General features: G+C 43.8%; 1 protein-coding gene across 2 annotated transcripts in view; it reads right to left on the reverse strand.

Moving 5' to 3' along the window:
* RXRA (retinoid X receptor alpha) overlaps positions 1–18,542 on the reverse strand; it is a 257,109-nt gene that overhangs the window by 20,437 nt on the left and 218,130 nt on the right. Inside the window, exon 5 of one of the 2 annotated variants that reach the window (XM_030207681.1) lies at positions 13,782–13,838. The exons of the other annotated variant lie outside the window; for it this stretch is intronic. Within the exon in view, the coding sequence (XP_030063541.1) occupies positions 13,782–13,838 (57 nt within the window). The remainder of the gene's footprint in view (positions 1–13,781; positions 13,839–18,542) is intronic. 2 annotated transcript variants of the gene reach the window in all.

Below are 18,542 nucleotides of genomic sequence, written 5' to 3' on the forward strand. Positions count from 1 at the left end.
ATGTTCCAAAGTTCTGGGCCTTGAACAGAAAAAATTGAGTGTTGAGTGCGATCATAAATTATTTCTCTGAATGTGGGTACAATTAAATGGTTTTGTTGAAAAGATTTATGTGATCAACACTAATTGGCAAAAGTTGCCCATTCATGAAATGAGCATTTTTGGGGGGCATTCGGGGCTGGCCAAAAATCTATCCATTTAAGTAGCAATATTTAGCTGTTAAACCAGTAACAGTCATTTAAACAGTGCAACACAAATACGCAGGTAAAAGTTAAACAGATATCCATTTAACTCTATGCAAGGATTTTCATCTATACAAATAAAATATACATTTAGCTTTGTGTGGCTGGTCCACTGCTGAAATTTGACCTCATGCTAACTAAGACTCTTTACTTTCCATCCTCACATATTTTTAAAAGCCTATTTAATTTAAATAAGAAATGCCTTCTTTGATTCAGTAATTCCTTGTATTCTATGACATCACAAAAGAGTATATTGTAGCACAAGTCCCATGGGAGAAATGAAACTTATCAGGTTATACATTAACCGAATCGATGAGAAAATGGTGTCTCTTAAATATTTAAGTGGGTGGGAAAATCCAGGAAGGGAGAGGGGAAGGCCATGGTTCCTCCTAAAGCATTTCTGGCTTTTCATGCAGAATACAGGGCACAGAACCCTGCAACTAGTCCCCCGACTCAAACACCATGCTAATTACGGAGACGATTTCCGTTACACAGTCTATTTGTGCTGTTGTTCTCCCCGTGTATTGGCAACTGTCCTGCTAATGTCCAGACCCTCGTTGCAGCAGTCAAGGTACAAATGAATCTGTTCTCTTGGCAGCCCTTCACTAAGCAATGCATTACAGGAGCTCCCAGCTGCCGACAGCACCCCAGCACTGTGCTTTCAGAAATAGACCACCAAAGGGAGAGGAAAGACTGACAGAACGTTAAAACAGGGGTAGACAACCTTTATACACAGAGGGCTGCATGAATGTCAGTACTATCCCTGGCGGGCCACAACATTACATAATGTCGGAGCCGGAAATGCAGAGCTCCATAGACCTTCTGTGATAAATAAGTAAATAAGTAAAAATGTAACTAGAAACGATGGAACAAACTGCTAGATTGGCTATTCTGAAAATACTTGCAAAAAGCAGTATTTAAAATCACCACAACTGTGGTTAATGATGTTTTCTGTGTACACGTCCCATGGTCTCGCGGGGCCGCAGGTCGCCCACCAGAATTTGGGCTATGTTTCTGTGACTTTCAAGCCTGTGGTTCAGCAGTCACCCTGGGTTTTTAGTGAAGCTATGGTGTGAGAGAGTAGATATCAGACTGAATAGAATTCACTATACTAAAGGCAGATTCAGACCATGGACTCTGTATAGTTGGTTTTTTTATGATATGTATTTATTTATTTAAACGATTCTTGCATAGTAACATAGTAAATGACAGCAGATAAAGGCCTTTATGGCCCATCTAGTCTGCCCAATAAGATTACCTCCTCTTTCTATACAGGAATCCTCTATGTTTATCCCATGTGCTTTTTTAATTCTGTCACAGTTTTTGATCTCACCACCTCCCCCCCCCCCCCCCCCCCCCCCCCCCGAAGGGCATTCCAGGCATCCACCACCCTCTTCATAAAAAGTGTTTCTGATGTTACTCCTAAGTTTATCATTCTGCAACCACAATTCATGCCCTCTAGTTCTACTACTTCCCCGTCTTTGCAAAAGAGTTGTTTGTATATTATTAATACCTGTCAAGTATTTACACGTTTGTATCATATCTCCCCTATCCCTCCTTTCCTCGAGGATATACATTTTAAGGTCTTCAAGTCTCTTTTCATATGTTTTATGGCTGAAACATCATAACATTTTTCTCACTTTCCTCTAAACTGCTTCAAGTTTTTTTTATGCTCTTAGGGGTCCTTTTACTAAGCTGTGGGGGAAAGGGCCCTGCAGTAGCGGTGGAGGCTGTTTTTCCCACGTACCAGGGCCCTTTCTACCGCAGCCGGTAAAATGCTCCCCAAAAAAAGGTTACGCAGTAAGATAACTCTTACCGCATGGCCATAGAGCGGGGAGCACTTGCTGCCACCCACTGAGTTGGCAGTAAGGGCTCCCGCGGTAACCGGGCAGCTCGTGGCAATGCCCGGTTACCACCATGCTAGAAAAAAATAAAAAATTTCCAGAGCACCAAAAATGGCACGCGCTTGACCCAGAACTACTGACAGCAAGCACATTGGGCTAGCAGTAGTTCAGATTTAGTGTGAAGAGCTCACGTTGGGCTTGTCGCCACTTTGTAAAAGCCCCCCTTAGTGAGACACGCCTTCTAAAACCGAACACAATACTCCAAGTGGGGCCTTACCAGTTACTTGTACAGGGGCATTAATACTTTCTTTCTTCTGCAGGCTGTGTTAAGTTCCAAATGGCTTATAGAATAACATAAGACACAGTACACCTTGACACACCAACACCAAATCACAACTGCCCTGTTTGTGATACCTGTGTTTAATCATGAAGGAGTGTAACCCAACACAGAGTGGCAGGTACAACTTTGGCCACCATATTGGGCAGACTGGATGGACTATAAAGGTCTTTATTTGCTATCATTTACTATGTTACTATGGAGCTCATTTTCAAAATTGAAAAACATCTAAAAAGTGGCATAAAGCAGCATTTGGACGTTTTTCTCACAAAAACGTCCAAAACAATATTTTTAAAACCAATTTTTAGACGTTTTTCTATGAAGTCCGTCAGAAGTGTGTTCAAAACACATGAGGGTGTGTCGGGGGTGTTAAGGGCGGGATTTGGGTGTTCCTAAGACTTGGACGCTTTACAGCCATAATGGAACCAAACAAAACCATCCAGGACTAAAACTAAGATGTTTTCAGCAAGACCTGTTTTTATAGTGAATAAGGCACAAAAGGGGGCCCTAAATGACCAGATGAGCACAGGAGGGAACCCTCCTAATGGTCACTGACCCCCTTCCACCCCCCAAAAATGTGAATAAAAATATGACTTCCCAGCCTCTATGACAGCCTCAGATGTTTGAGCCAGGTCTATTAGAGTAGCATGCAGGTCCCTGGAGCAATGTAGTGGTCAGTTCAGTGCACCATGGCTTGGAGGACTCAGGTCCCTAACTCTCTCTACCTGTCACATTTGTGGTGGAAACTGTGAGCCCTCCAAAACTCATCAGAAACCCATTGTACCCACATATAGGTGTCCCCTTCATCCATAAGGGCTACTGTAGTGGTGTACCATTGGGGGTAGTGGGATTTGGGTAGGTTTGGTGGGCTCAGCAGACATAATAAGGGAGCAACAGTGAGATATGTACCTGGGAGCATGTTTTTAAAGTCTACTGCAGTGCCTCCTAGGGTGCCCATTTATCTCCTGGGATGTCTGGGGGACTATTCTACTAAAAATGTTGGTCCCTCCTACATTACAATGGTTTGATTTTGTGCGTTTTGCAATTGGACTTTTTTTTTCCAAAATAGACCAAAAAACAAAATGTCCAAATCACAAAACCTTGTTCAAAACAGTATTTAAAAAAAAAAAAAAAGATAGGCATTTAGTGGTTAGGGTGGTGGACGTTGGTCTTGGGAAACTGAGGAACTGAGTTCAATTCCCATTTCAGGCACAGGCAGCTCCTTGTGACTCTGGGCAAGTTACTTAACCCTCCATTGCCCATGTAAGCCGCATTGAGCCTGCCATGAGCGGGAAAGCGTGGGGTACAAATGTAACAAAAAAAACCCAGAAATTCTGATTTTGGACGTTTTTTGCAAAACATCTAAAGTCAGACTTAGACGTCATATCGAAAATGCCCCTCCAAGTCACCACATAAATAAGCCAATTGATAAAAGTTTAAAGTTTAAGAAACTTTAAATAATCATTGTCTATCCATACTTCCTACAGGATAGAATTCCACAAGAGAGACCCTGAGAATGAGTTTCAGACTTCAGGATACTCTTTAAAGAGGGAATGAAAACAAATACAAATGAACTTATCCCATAATTCTAGAGAGTTGATCATAGGCAACGACTATTCAAAAATAATTGGATAAAATAAAAGGAACTTGTTCAGAGCTGATCCCACTGCAAGACTGATTCAAGATAAGCAAAAGCAGTATTATGTAGCGTCTTAAATAATATCCTCAACATGTAACTTAGCTTCCTCGTATGGCAAAGATTATCCTTATAGCAGAATTCTAAGCTAATTGTAATGCCCTTAAATAACATTTTGGTAAATCTCTACAAACTGAATTATAGTAATCTTTCTATGTCATGAGGAATGTCCAATGAGCCCTGCCCACAGCAACAGATATTTGTGACAGTATAAATAGCAACCAATAAGAAAACAGTACAATTCAATAAGAAAGTTACACAGTAGAAATAACAAAGAACACGTACTATTATTCAGATATCTGTTTCATTATTTCATCACATCAAAAGAATTTGTAATCCCTGTGTTTGTTTATATGCATAATCTCGATGAACCTGGAAGATGTACTGAGCCAAATTGACAAATAGTAAATCACCTGGACCAGATGGCATATATCCAAGGTACTCAAAGAATGCAAGCATGAAATTGCTGATCTGCTGTTAGTAATATGTAACCTGTCTTTAAAATTGTCCATAGTAACTAAAGATTGGAGGGCGGCCAATGTGACGCTGATTTTTAAAAAGGGTTCCAGGGTGATCCAAGAAATTACAGACTGGTAATTCTGACATCAGTGCTGGGTAAAATAGTGTTAATTATTTTAAAGAATAAAATTATGGAGCACATAGACAAACATTGTCTAGGTGCTCCTTACCACTCCGTACCACATACCACTACATAAAAGAATCCTGTTCAGAAGGAATGGATCCTCAGAAGCTTAGCGGAGATTGGGTGGCAGAGCTGGTGGTGGGAGGTGGGGCTAGTGGTTGGGAGGCGGGGCTAGTGTTGGGCAGACTTCTACAGTCTGTGACCTGAAAATGGCAGATACAAATCAAGGTAAGGTATACACAAAAAGTAGCACATATGAGTTTATCTTGTTAGGCAGACTGGATGGACCATGCAGGTCTTTCACTGTCATCATCTACTATGTTACTATTGTTTAATGGGACAGAGTCAGCATGGGTTCAGCCAAAGGAAGTCTTGCCTCACCAATTTGCTTCATTCCTTTGAAGGTGTGAATAAACATGTTGATAAAGGTGAGCCGGATGACGTGGAGGGGCATATTCGAACGGGGCGCCCAAGTTTTCATGAGGGCGTCCATCTTTCATTTCGATAATACGGTTGGGGACGTCCAAATCTCAACGTTTTGGTCGACCTTAGAGATGGTCGACCTAAATGTTGAAATGGTCGACCTTAGAGATGGTCGTTCCCGGTTTTCAGCCATAAGGGAAACCGAGGACGCCCATCTCAAAAATGACCAAATCCAAGCCCTTTGGTCGTGGGAGGAGCCAGAATTCGTAGTGCACTGGTCCTCCTCACATGCCAGGACACCAACCAGGCACCCTAGGGGGCACTGCAGTGGACTTCACAAATTGCTCCCAGGTGCATAGCTCCTTTACCCTGGGTGCTGAGACCCCAAAACCCACCCCCCACAACTGTACACCACTACCATAGCCATAAGGGGTGAAGGGGGGCACCTACATGTGGGTACAGTGGGTTTCAGGTGGGTTTTGGAGGGCTCACATTTACCACCACAAGTGTAACAGGTAGGAGGGTTGGACCTGGGTCTGCCTGGCTGAAGTGCGCTGCACCCACTAAAACTGCTCCAAGGACCTGCATACTGCTGTCATAGAGCTGGGTATGACATTTCAGGGTGGCATAGAGGCTGGCAAAAATAAATGTAAGTTTTGTTTTAGGGTGGGAGGGGGGTTGGTGACCACTGGGGGAGTAAGGGGAGGTTATCCCTCCGGTGGTCACCTGGTCCGTTCAGACACCTTTTCATGGCTTGGTCGCAAGAAAAAATGGACCAAGTAAAGTTGGCCAAGTGCTCATCAGGGATGCCCTTCTTTTTTCCATTATCGGCTGAGGACGCCTATCTCTTAATCACGCCCCAGTCCCGCCTTCACTACGGTGCTGACACGCCCTCGTGAACTTTGGTCATCCCCGTGACGGGAAGCAGTTGAGGATGCCCAAAATCGGCTTTCGATTATGCTGATTTGGGTGACCCTGAGAGAAGGACGCCCATCTTCCAATTTGTGTCGGAAGATGGACGCCCTTCTCTTTCGAAAATAAGCCTGATGTATCTAGGTTTTCAGAAAGCTTTTGATAAAGTTCCTCATGAGAGACTTCTGAGAAAATTAAAGAGCCATGAAAAAAAGAGGCAAGGTTCTGGTGTGGAATAGGAATTGGTTATTGGACAGAAGACAGAGGGTAGGGTTAAATGGTCATTTCTCTCAATTGAGACAGACACGGGGAAGCAACTGGTTGTCCTGGGATTTGTAGTATGGAATGTTGCCAAGATTTGGGTTTCTGCCAGGTATTTGTGACCTGGCTTGGCTACTGTTGGAAACAGGCTACCGGACTTCATGGACCATTGATCTGACCCAGTATGGCTACTCTTATGTTCTTATGAGGGGGAAAATATTTGGGGTAGGGACAGTTTGAGAAGTGATAAGGCAGTTGTGGAGGCTAGTTATTATGGAGGATTACTTTTGGGAAAGATGGAAATGTAGATAAATGGGGAGAGGCAGTTTGAAAGAAGGAATTCTGCTAGAGAAGCTAGAACTCTTTTTCCCACTGGGCCATTTGGGGCAGGGGCTTATTTCCCTGAAACTCCTGGTCTGATTTGGCCCATTTTCAAACTTGGGGGCCCTTTTACTAAGCTGCCTAAGCATCTACATGCGCCCAACACACACCAAAATGGAGTTACCGCCCAACCACAGCGTGGCTCTTGCGGTAATGTCATTTTTGGCGCGCGTCCGATATGCATGCCTGAAAAATATTTTTTATTTTCAGGCACATGTAATGGACGCGCCCTGTGGCATTTGGAGCGCATAGGTCATTACTGTCTGGTTACCTTGTGAGTCTTTACCGCTAGGTCAATGGCTGGCAGTAAGGTCTCAGACCCAAAATGGCCATGCGGCAACTTTCATTTTGCTGCACGTCCATTTTTGGCAAAAAAGGCATTTTTTACAGGTGTGCTATAAAATGGATCGGCGCACGTCCAAAATCCATGCCTACACTACCACAAGCCATTTTTCAGCACGCCTTTGTAAAAGGACCCCTTGGTGTGACTTTTTACTGGCATTCAAGGAGAAAAGAGAGCGCCCAAGCTACACCAAAAGAACAGAACAAAGCAAAAAAAGCACAAAGGGCCTTCAGGAGCAGGACAATAGTAATTTCTTTATTCAAGGAACCTGACACAGGCCGTATTTCGGCTTATTTCCTTGGAACTGCTGGTCTGATTTGGCCCATTCTCAAACTGGGTGTGTCTTTTTACTGGCTTTCCCCATATGCCAAGATCCATCCCATTCCATTAAATTTTCTGAGAGATATTTTGTCCCCAGACAGACACTTTCTGCCCATCAATATAATAATTTGTCACTCTGCTTCCCTGGATGGCTGGTTAGGTTCGTAACAGAATGCAAATGAGCTGACATCAGCTCACCTTCAGCGTTCCCTTCTCTCTCAGTGTCCTACCCTCACAGAAAGATGAAATGACGTCAGAGGAGGGCGGGACACTGAGAGGGAAGGCAAGGGAAGGCTGGAGGCGACGTGAGCAGCCCCTGCCGCCGCTGCGACCTGAGGTAACATGAATGGCTTAAATGCAGGGCGGCAGGAAAGAGAAGAGGGCAGAAGAGAGGAGGGGAGAATCTCTGGACATGGATGGGAGGGGAGGGGAGAATCACTGGACATGGATGGGATGGGAAGGGAAGGGAGAATCGCGGAACACGGATGGGAGGGCAGGGCAGAGGAGAATCGCTGGACATGGATGGGAGGGGAGGGCAGGGCAGAGGAGAATCGCTGGATATGGATTGGATGGGATGGGAGAATCGCTGGACATGGAGGGGAGGGGAGAATCGCTGGACATGTCACACTTGATGGGACACGGATGGGAGGGGAGGGCAGGGCAGAGGAGAATCGCTAGACATGGATTGGAGGGGAGGGCAGAGGAGAATCGCTGGACATGAATGAGAGGGGAGAATCGCTGGACATGGAGGGGAGGGCAGGGGAGAGAGGAGAAATCGCTTAGATGACAGCTTTCCTAGGGCCCGTTTCATTTTTCATGAAACGGGCTTTGTTGCTTGTTTTGTATAATTCTTTACAACTTCCATTAGGGTAGAAAGAATAACCAAAAGCAGGCATGCAGCTAAAGAAGGCATTAGCCCCAAGATTTATATAGCGTGACTTACGTTGCACACACAAATCCGGTTGTATTCTAGATTTGTGTGTGCAACTTAAATGGGGGGGGGGGGGGGAGAGAATTTTCAAGGTAGCACAGCATACATGTACATAGAAAACTTGTCAGTTAGGTCAAAACCAGGTCTACAGAATCAGATAGTTGAATATAGCTGTGAAGAATATCAGTATTATCTCAGAGTGTGGATTCTATTCTGGAGGGTGGGGTAAGAAACACAGTGCAGCCTTCCATTAAGGTTTTCAGCAGCTAAGGTTTTATTGTTGCTATGTGTTAGTTGAAAACTTATTTAAAACATTTTCTTTTAAATAGGTCCTCTTCACTGTACAATTTGCATTATAAACAGCCCTATGGGAAGCAGACTGCATTTTATTTATTTATTTATTGGTGCTGATATCCCATATAATCCAAATGTTAATTATTCAGTTCTATGAGGCTTACAATAATTAAGACTAGAAATGCATACAATATATTTTTACAAGTATGAAGAAAACAAACAGTGAGAATTTGAAAAGAGCAGACAAATAAACATATAACATTTGCTGTTTAATTTATTGTCTAACAATGCAAAAATTTGTTTAAAAAAATGCCTTGAGAAATTTACAAAATATTAGATAGTTGATAATCCTTTTTATTTCACTAGGGATGATGTTCCACCATTTTGAACCTCTATGACAGAAATCTCTGTTGAATATGGATTTATATCTGATGTTTTTATAGCAAGGAAAATGTAGTATGAGAGAGTTTCTTGATCTAGTAGACGTATTGAAGGTAGGTAAATTTATCAGCTTCATCATGTAACTTTAAAAAACAATTTGCCAAGAAAGAATAAGTACTATTAAAACCACCTCCCTGGATGTGAACCCCACTTCCCACATACAAATTGGCACATGCACATAGGCAGTGCATTTGGAATATGTCTATTAAGACCACTTGCCCAGCCCACTGGCAACAAGAAGTTCTATACTTCCAAGGTGAACAGTGATGAATGCAAGCATTGATGCTGTAGTACAGTTGGTCTCCTGAAGATTCCTGAACAGTCAACACAATGACTCCAAGATTTCTTCAAGCTAGAAAGTGTTTCCCACAATGAAATATTTTCTTTCACTAAACCTCCCAAGAAGAAACTAAGCCAGAACTCAACATGAGAAAAATTACTGGGGAGCTTCTGCAAACAGATGATCAGAAAAGCCCACTCGAACATCATAGCTCCTGCTGGTGCAAATGTATTCACAATAGCTGGAGACTTTCCAGGGCAGGGAACAAAACAATGGCAGGAAATGTCAAAGAGAGCACGAAGAAACTTCAAACCTGATACAGAAAAAGGAGACTTTAATTTTGTGTCTTGATTTTATCCACACAGAATCTGGTTAATTAAGCCTTCAGGTGTTTTATTCCGTTTTATTCAAGGTGCGTACTTGAGTCTAGTAAGAAGGTTACTCAGTAAGACACTTGATAGTCATGCAATGAAGTCTTCTGTCCTTTAGGCTCAGTCATCATTGGGTGCCTGCAGCAGTCTGTTCTTAGCTGAATCACTGATTTGCAGTGAGGGAGTGTACATCACTGTATCTACTAAAGCTTCTTTACTGTATCTATTAAAGCTTCTTGTTTTCCAGTAAATGTATTTTCTTGCCCAACTGAAATTTGCAGGTCTCAGACTACAAATTATATGCTCAACAGGCTATGCCAGATCTCTCTCTCTATACTATTACTACTTCTTATCTATCTTTGTTAGGACTAACAAATACAAATTTGGAAACAGAAACACAAGTAATGGCCTTCTGTGATCCACCCAGATAGTCTGAGGTTTGGAAAGTATGTTTCCAGTAAACTATGCATCTGAACCAGGATGAGGAGTAGCCTAATGGTTAGTGCAGCAGGCTTTGATCCTGGCAACCTCAGTTCAATTCCCTCTGCAGCTCCTTGTGACCTTGGGCAATCACTTAACCCTCCATTGCCCCAGGTACAGAAAACTTAGATTGTGAGCACCGTAGGGACAGAGAAAGTACCTGTATATAATGTGTACAGCAATGCGTATGTCTAGTAGTGCTTTAGAAATGATTAGTAGTAGTAGTATAACCAGATTGATGTATTAGAAGGACAACTGACAATGCTGGTCTGGACCATCTATAAAGGAGCTCTGCACAAATCAGAATGTTTCTCTGGGGAAGCCAGGCTTGGCAGGACCTTTTCTGTTTTATGCCCTCCCTCAGCCCCATAAATTATCTGGTGGGGCTACAGAGCCACAGAGATGTTCAACAATAAAAGGGTTTGATGAAACCAAGGCCAGTATATATTTTCCTAATGCTTAAGCCAGCACCAGCCATCAGCTTCTTTTGTATTTGTTTCCTGTGTCTTGCTAACCAGATCAACTCAAAAAGCAAAATCTCTATATCTTCAAGTAAAAGACAAACAGTCGCTCTTACAGACCTGTTAACCACAAGTTGTAGCTGAGATAGTCATTGACATATTTAGGTTTCCCCCTTCTCATCTCTCTCCCACTCTCCTCCCACTCAAAAAGCTGTGGTCAATAAAAGGAAGTCAGTGGCACCTTGACTATCACTGATGAAACCACTTCCTGTTTGTTTCTTGTACTTCCTCTCTTCCACTCATGTAGACTCTCAAGCTTTTTCTATCTATTCAAATTCACAATTCAGGAACAAAACTGAGAGAAAAGAATAGGAAAGCTGCATCGCTCCTGGTCTAAAACAATGTTGTCTTCCTTTTAAAAATAAAACTTGCAATTTAATTCAAAGCAGATCCAGATATGATCTGTTTCTTCTAAGGACTTCTCCATCTTGTGCCCAGGAAGAAAATGCTTCTGAAAGATATGGCCTAGAGAGTCCATGTATAAATATACCAGAGCAGAGCCCGCAGGAAATGATGAACTGAGGAAAGCGCAGAGCGAAAAGATGGCTACTACAAAAGTGCATCACTGAGAAGTAATCATGTGAAAGACCTGACAGTGGATTTCTGTTCTCTTTTCCAAGTCCCACCTTTATGTCTGCCTGATGATACATTTAAAGAATGTCCTACCCCCAAGGACATCTATTCAATGCTTTAATATATTCTCCTAGTCAAGTAATTTCTGTCACACAGACCATTCTTCTAGGAGTCACTATTTCCAGTATCCCACACTTCTTTGAATGCTTAGTGAGAACATTCTTTTAGGATATTCCCTTTGCAGGGAAAGCTAGATAAGGGCACTAGTGAACTACCTGTAAAATAACAAGATGCCTCATCTAGTCTTCTCAGCATACATCCTAGTGCAGTGCCTTATACTCAAGTTGATCTCTTGCTTTCCCCCTCACTCCTTTGTGGCTAAGAATCCTCTGTGAATATCTCAGTATTTCTTAAATTCCCCCTAGAGGCCACTCTTTCATCCACCCCTCTTTCCACGAAGAAACATCATTTCCTAATGTTTCTTCTGAGTACAGTTCTGGTTGTCTCATCTAAAAAAAGATATTGCAAAAGGATCAAAGAAGGGAGACAAAAATGATAAAGAAGATGGAATAGCCCATCTGTGGGAAAAGCCTAAAGAAATTAGGACTCTTCAGCTTGAAAAGGAGATATGACAGACGTGGGATAGGACAGGTAAATAAGAAACGGCTGTTTAGTATTTCAAACAGTACTAAGATTAAGGGCACCCCATGAAGATCTAAAACACAGAACTATTAACCCCAACTAGAGGAAGTATTTTATCATGTAGGGGTCTTTTAACTAAGCTGTAGTAAAATAGGCCTTAGTGAGCCCTTATCCCTGGGATTCTATATATCGAGCAGAGATTTCCATGTGGAAACCAAAGCACAATCCATAACAATACGCGTAACTTTATTAGTTAACAAGCAAATCAGCACTCATAATTGGATGTTAACAAGCAATTATCAGCACTAATTGATATTAATTCGAATTTACACACACTACTGTCTAAGCGTATTCTGTAACATGGTGCACACAAATTCTAAGTTGCATAGTTGAAAAGCGGGCATGGTTATGGGCATGGAATGGGCAGGTCATGGGCATTTCTAAAATCTATGCGAGTTGTTATAGAATTCACCCACTCCACGCCTAATTTAGGCTTCAGGATTTACACCAGGTTTTAGTTGGTGTAGTTGACAGCATCTAAGTTTAATCATATGGACTGATGCTTGGCGTATTCTATATACCACGTGGAAATTTAAATCTATTCTGTAAAATTTAAGAATACTTTAGAGACTAAGCCTAGGCATATTTTTTTCCAGGCGTAATTTTAAGCCATCATACATAGAATCTAGCCCTATATGGTCCTTTCTGCTCGCTAAGGACATTTTTTTACTGCGGCCGTAAAACCCTGATTTTCTATTATATTCATTAATAGCCGTGTGCTAAAACTGCAATTAGCGTGCAGACATTTTTAAAAATTACCACAGGAGCTTCTGAGTTTACAGGCAGTAAAAGCTCCTACGTTATCCATGAGATAACCAGTTAGCACATAGTAATGTAGATGCACTAACAGGTTAGCACAGGAACAGCCACTCTCTGCCCTGACACCCCCTCAAAAAATTATTACAAAAAATTATTCAGCACACACTGCACGAACATTCAATAACTGCTGCGAGACACTGTACCCCATCTCATGGTAGTCCATTCAATGCTGCGCTAGGCGCTCATTAGCACCTAACACAGCTTAGTAAAAGGATCCAATAAATTATGGAGTAACTATTTGGCCAGGATGGTGATGTGCTTCAGTTAAATAGGCCTTTTTTTTACAGGCGCGCTGAAAAATGGATTGGTGCGCGCCCAAAACCCACGCCTACACTACCGCAAGCCATTTTTCAGCGCACCTTAGTAAAAGGACCCCATTCTGTCTTTCAAACCCAGATCCCCACCCTCCAGTGCTGGTTCCAGGAAAGACCTTTTATTGCATCAGTCTTTGAATCACGATGCATTGTGACTTTCCTGAAAAGCCTGGATTTTTTCAGCTCTCCCAATTTTGTCAGGCATGCCACTGCAAAGACTCTGCATTCCCTTCTCCACTGGGGTACGTTCTGGCACTTGCTTACAGTTACTTAAAACGTTGGAATTTTGGTAATAAAGGACAATGTTAATGCCTTAGCAAGTGCAGTAAATCGCTGTGGGATCTATTCACCTATGCCTCCCTATCTCCCCAAATGGAAGAGATGGGTATAAGCAGCGGCTACCTTAAGCAATGTTACTCTTAATATATCATCTCACCCTGATAGACACACTGTCATGTGAAGTGTGTCTAAGTGAGATGTTCTTCCGGCCATACGCATCAGAGAGAAAAGAATGCAATGAAATTGCTCTATTCACTGGGTAGTAATTTAAAAAAAAATCAAATATCCCTTTTTTGCTGGAAGGATGAATCTTTGGACAAAATGTTGTTTGCCTGCTACTGATGGAAAATATACACTCACTATTGTTCACACAAACCTCTGGATCTTTGGCCTTCACGACAGATGATGCCACTTCCATTTACATCTAGGGAGTCTGCAGGAAAGGAAATGCAGTTTCACCAAGGTCTCAAGCTACTGCAGAACACCATCCATTTGCAGTAACAATACTTCGACATTATTGAATTATTTCCTACCACTAAAATGTTGTTCACATTTGCACAGGTCCCTCTCTTGCTGTGCTGCTTCAACCTGTTTTAGAAAATGGGGATCACGAGCTTTCAACGTGCATCCTCTCCAAGTGAGCAGCTCGCTGGCCCAGGTTAGTACAAAAATTCAGACTGCCCTCAGTTCAGAAAAAAAAAATTTATGCAGAACATTGATTGTCTTTGGCCACTATGTAATGCATTTCAAATTGATGTGCTGTAATTTAAAATGCAATGCATGAAGGTTACAGGTGTACAGTGCTGTTCTTTAACCCAGCTGCCCGTCTCCTAGGAGGGGCAAAGAGGGTAGACATCCTGGAGCATAAGTACTGGGTTCCATTCTACTATCAGTTCTCACTTTAACTAGAGAATGGCACGGGAACGGGGACCCACAGTAACTGCAGGGGCGGGGTCGGGGACAGAGTTTGCAGGGACAAGAACAGAACCCATGGGGGCGGGGATGGGGACACAGCACGTGGTGCCGGGGATGTGTCATTTTCTACTATGAAGCCCGTTAATGAACTGGACTGTTACTTATGTTTGATTGATGCAGAAAACGATATTTAGATTTTTTGGGGGGGAAAAAACAAGCAAACATGCTGGCCACAACTAGCAAAATTTGCATTGGGGGGGGGGGGGGGGGTTGTCCTGCATATCCTGCTACCAGCACATCTTCTAAGAAGTCATCTTCTATTGCAGGAAGGACTATGGAATATAAGAAAGCTAGACTGAATCCTGAGATTGTTGATGACTTATTTTCAGTGGCGTTCCTGGCCTGGATGGCACCCGGGGCGGAGCGCCGATGCGCCCCCCCCCCCCCCCCCCGGTGCAGCGCCCCCCCCCACTAAATGACACCTCCCCCCCCCCCTCCGGCGAAATGACACACACCCCCGGTGCACGCCGCTGGGGGGGGTGCCGCGGCGCGCGCCTGCTCTGAGTTCGCTAAACTTCGCTTCGCTGCAGCTCCCTCTGCCCCGGAACAGGAAGTAACCTGTTCCGGGGCAAAGGGAGCTGCAGCAAACGAGTGACGAAGTTTAGCGAACTCGGAGCAGGCATGCGCCGCGGCACCCCCCCAGCGGCGTGCACCCGGGGCGGACCGCCCTCACCGCCCCCCCCCCTTGGTACGCCACTGCTTATTTTCATCCACAGATTTAAAATTCTTAACAGTGCTTCATAGGGCATATTTCTCCCCCACTAGGGCATACAGAACAGGTTGCATTTGGAACCCCTGGGCATTTTAACAGGGTTGATTAAGATTCCTTGGGGTAGTAGAAGTCCGCTATTGTTGGGGTTGGAAGGGTAGAGGGTGTGGGGGGGGGGGGTGTTATTATAGTTGCTCGTTGTTATTATTGCTTTCCATTTGTGATTTATAAACAACAGTTGCACAGCATATTGTTCCTTTTTATACTGTAATACAAAGATTTAAATATAAAATCATAAGTGTTTGAGGCTTCTAAACATGAGGACAGAGCCCATCGGAATAGGGCAGGGACAGGAACAGAACGTGTGGGGACGGGCATGGGATGGAGACAGAATGAGAACCCACAGGGACCGGGTGAGGACAGGGACAAATTTTGTCCCCGTGTCATTCTCTAACTTTAACTCTCTATGCTTCTAGTACCTTCTGAAAACACAGCATTGGTCTTATTCTGGAGTTCCCACATAATAAATTAAGGACAGGATTTATTAAGCATTTTTCTCATAAACAACGCACCCTAAATTTATAATTTTATGACTTTACCTTGATGCCTCTGCATTGCACTCTTGAGCCAGCAATAAGCTAACAAAGGTGCCGACAGCAAATGCGTCAAAAATGCAGTTGCACATCTGGTGCACATCCCAAGTCACGTCTTAGTAATTCAAAGGTCTCCCATTCCTTTCATTCCCCAACAAAACCCATCTTTCGTCTTTCGTCTTTCTCTCCTTCTCCCAAATTGGAAGAGAATGTTCATAGTAAATGCCAACCAACCCTCTCAGCAACAAGAAACAAGACAGTGTGCAGTCTCATGAAGACAGCCTCTACTTAATTCCTCACCGTTCTGTGATAGGGAGAAAAATACATGAGCATGCAAGGCCGGAGGGAACTGCATCTGTTTTGTGGTTTCTTTACCAGCTATTAAAATATAGTTGCATGGCACCTGTCAGCAAACACTTAAACTGGAATACATTCTTCACCCTGCCTTGTCAGCTTTCTTGGAGGGCTGGGATGGGTGATGCTCCATCCCTAACAGAATAAAACTTGAAAAATACAAATTATTAGTTTATAACTGTCAAATCAGTCACAGTTTGCTGTGTTTATCATGACAATCTGAAATTGGTGTTGGGGCTGGGGAGGAGAGAAGGTTTCCTTATTGTTCTTTATGACTAGCACTGATCACACTAGAAGTTTACGGTTTGGTTCACTGGTGCTTGACTTACAGGTTAAGCGACATTTCTAAAGTGTTATTATTATTATTATTATTATTATTTATTGCATTTGTATCCCACATTTTCCCACCTTTTTGCGGGCTCAGTGTTGATCTTCAAGCTACAACATTGGTATGGGTTGGAAGACATCCATTGAGACCAGCCTTCTCCTGATTTCCTGACAGCTATCTGGCCTGGGAAGGCCAAATAAAACCTCCACTCAGAGGCTAGTTTTAAGGTAGAGAAAGTAGGGAGATCTCAACAAAGGATGCCACCAGGAGTGCTGTATGGCTCTTACCCCCCCTACCCCCCCCCCAATCCACTCCTTCTATCCTGACTGCACCCAAACCTGGAGCAATGCACAGCTTCCAACTGACCCAATCCATCCCGCCTGCCTGAAAGGGGATGTTGCTGGGAGGACCCCACCCATCCCTATGCCCATCCTGTGCCCACTGTGCATCTGTAACCAATGTCAGTGTATTTTTTTTTTTTACTTTTTCCTTCCTAACCCCAGGGTTAACAACCAACTTGTGAAGTGGAGGAGTAGCCTAATGGTTAGTGCAGTGAGGTGACATCCTGCGGAACTGGATTTGATTCTCACTGCAGCTTTTTGTGACTCTGTTGCCCCAGATACAAAAAAAAAAGACCACCTTCTATTGTGAGCCCACTAGGAACAGAGAAAGTACCTGCATATAGGACAACATTCTATAAATGCAGCCATAAAACCACATTTAGTGCTATTCTATAAACCTTGCCTAAAGTTAGGTGTGGTTTACAGAATATGCGTAGCGCCTGTCCCCGTGACTAAAATTTAGCCACAACCATTTACACCACCAACAACCTGGTGATAACAGTACGTTTAATTTTTAGGAAAGCCCATGACCTGCACATGGCCATTTGCCGCACGTCCATTTTCGGCAAAAAATTTTAAAAGGCATTTTTTTGCAGGTGCGCTGAAATATGATTCTGTGCACGCCCAAAACAACGCCTACACTAAGTACATAAGTATTGCCATACTGGGAAAGACCAAAGGTCCATCGAGCCCAGCATCCTATTTCCAACAGTGGCCAATCCAGGTCACAAATACCCGGCAAGATCCCAAAAATGTACAAAACATTTTATATTACTTATCCCAGAAATAGTGGATTTTCCCCAAGTCCATTTAATAACGGTCAATGGACTTTTCCTTTAGGAAGCCGTCCAAACCTACCACACATTTACACCTGCTCTGGGACAAGTATAAAAGTGCATATGTCCTATAAATGTGAATCAATATCCTATATAATAATTCTCACCATCAACTTTCTAAAGTAGCTGCCTGTGTCCGTGGGTCCTGTGCTAGGCTCTGTAGCCAGGCTGACATCACTCACAGCTGATTCCCAGGCTTCGCGTGTTTCCCTACTCCTCTCCCTGCCTGGGAATCAGCTGTGAGTGCGCCGCTCCCTGCAACACGACAAGCGCAGCCCCGCAGACAACCCCCCCCCCCCGCGGTGTATCAAACCCCCCCCCAGAGCATCACCCAAGCCCCTTCCTCCCAAGCACATCAACACCCCCCCCCCCGGGCACATCAACCCCCTCGCCACCCGCAGCTGCCAGTTGAAGACCCCAACTCCCTCCCTCCCTCCGATTTCCAGACCCCCCCTCGGATTTACTGACCCCTGGACCTCCCTGCCGCGACCCTCTCGAGCACCCCTTCCTGCCGCCAACCCTCCCCCGCCGCTGTCGCGTACCTGTGCTGGCGGGGGACCCCCAACCCCCGCCAGCCGAAGTCCTCTTCTCGGCCGCACGGCATGGACGAATGACGTGATCAAGTTGGAATCTGTATGTGTGCGTGCGTCTGACGTCAGACGCACGAACACACTCCGAGGAAAACCTTGCTAGCGCCCATTTCATTTGTGTCTGAAACGGGCCTTTTCTACTAGTATTTTATAAAATATGCAAGAAAAACACAACTCTACCTCTGCTCTAAAACTACACCCCCAGAAATGCCTACATTTGGTGTGCATATAAGTATGTACTCTCTTGTAACCACAAGGTAGTGATAGTCTTGTGCAGTTTAAAAAATAGTTGAAGATTAAGGGGCCCTTTCACTAAGATGCACCAAAAAGTGGCCTGCGCTGGTGTAGGCACGTATTTTGGATGTACACAGGTCTGTTTCTCAGCGCGCCTGGACCGGATGGCATACATCC

This window comes from Microcaecilia unicolor, chromosome 6 (assembly GCF_901765095.1).
Source record: "Microcaecilia unicolor chromosome 6, aMicUni1.1, whole genome shotgun sequence".
Taxonomy (NCBI): Eukaryota; Metazoa; Chordata; class Amphibia; order Gymnophiona; family Siphonopidae; genus Microcaecilia; species Microcaecilia unicolor.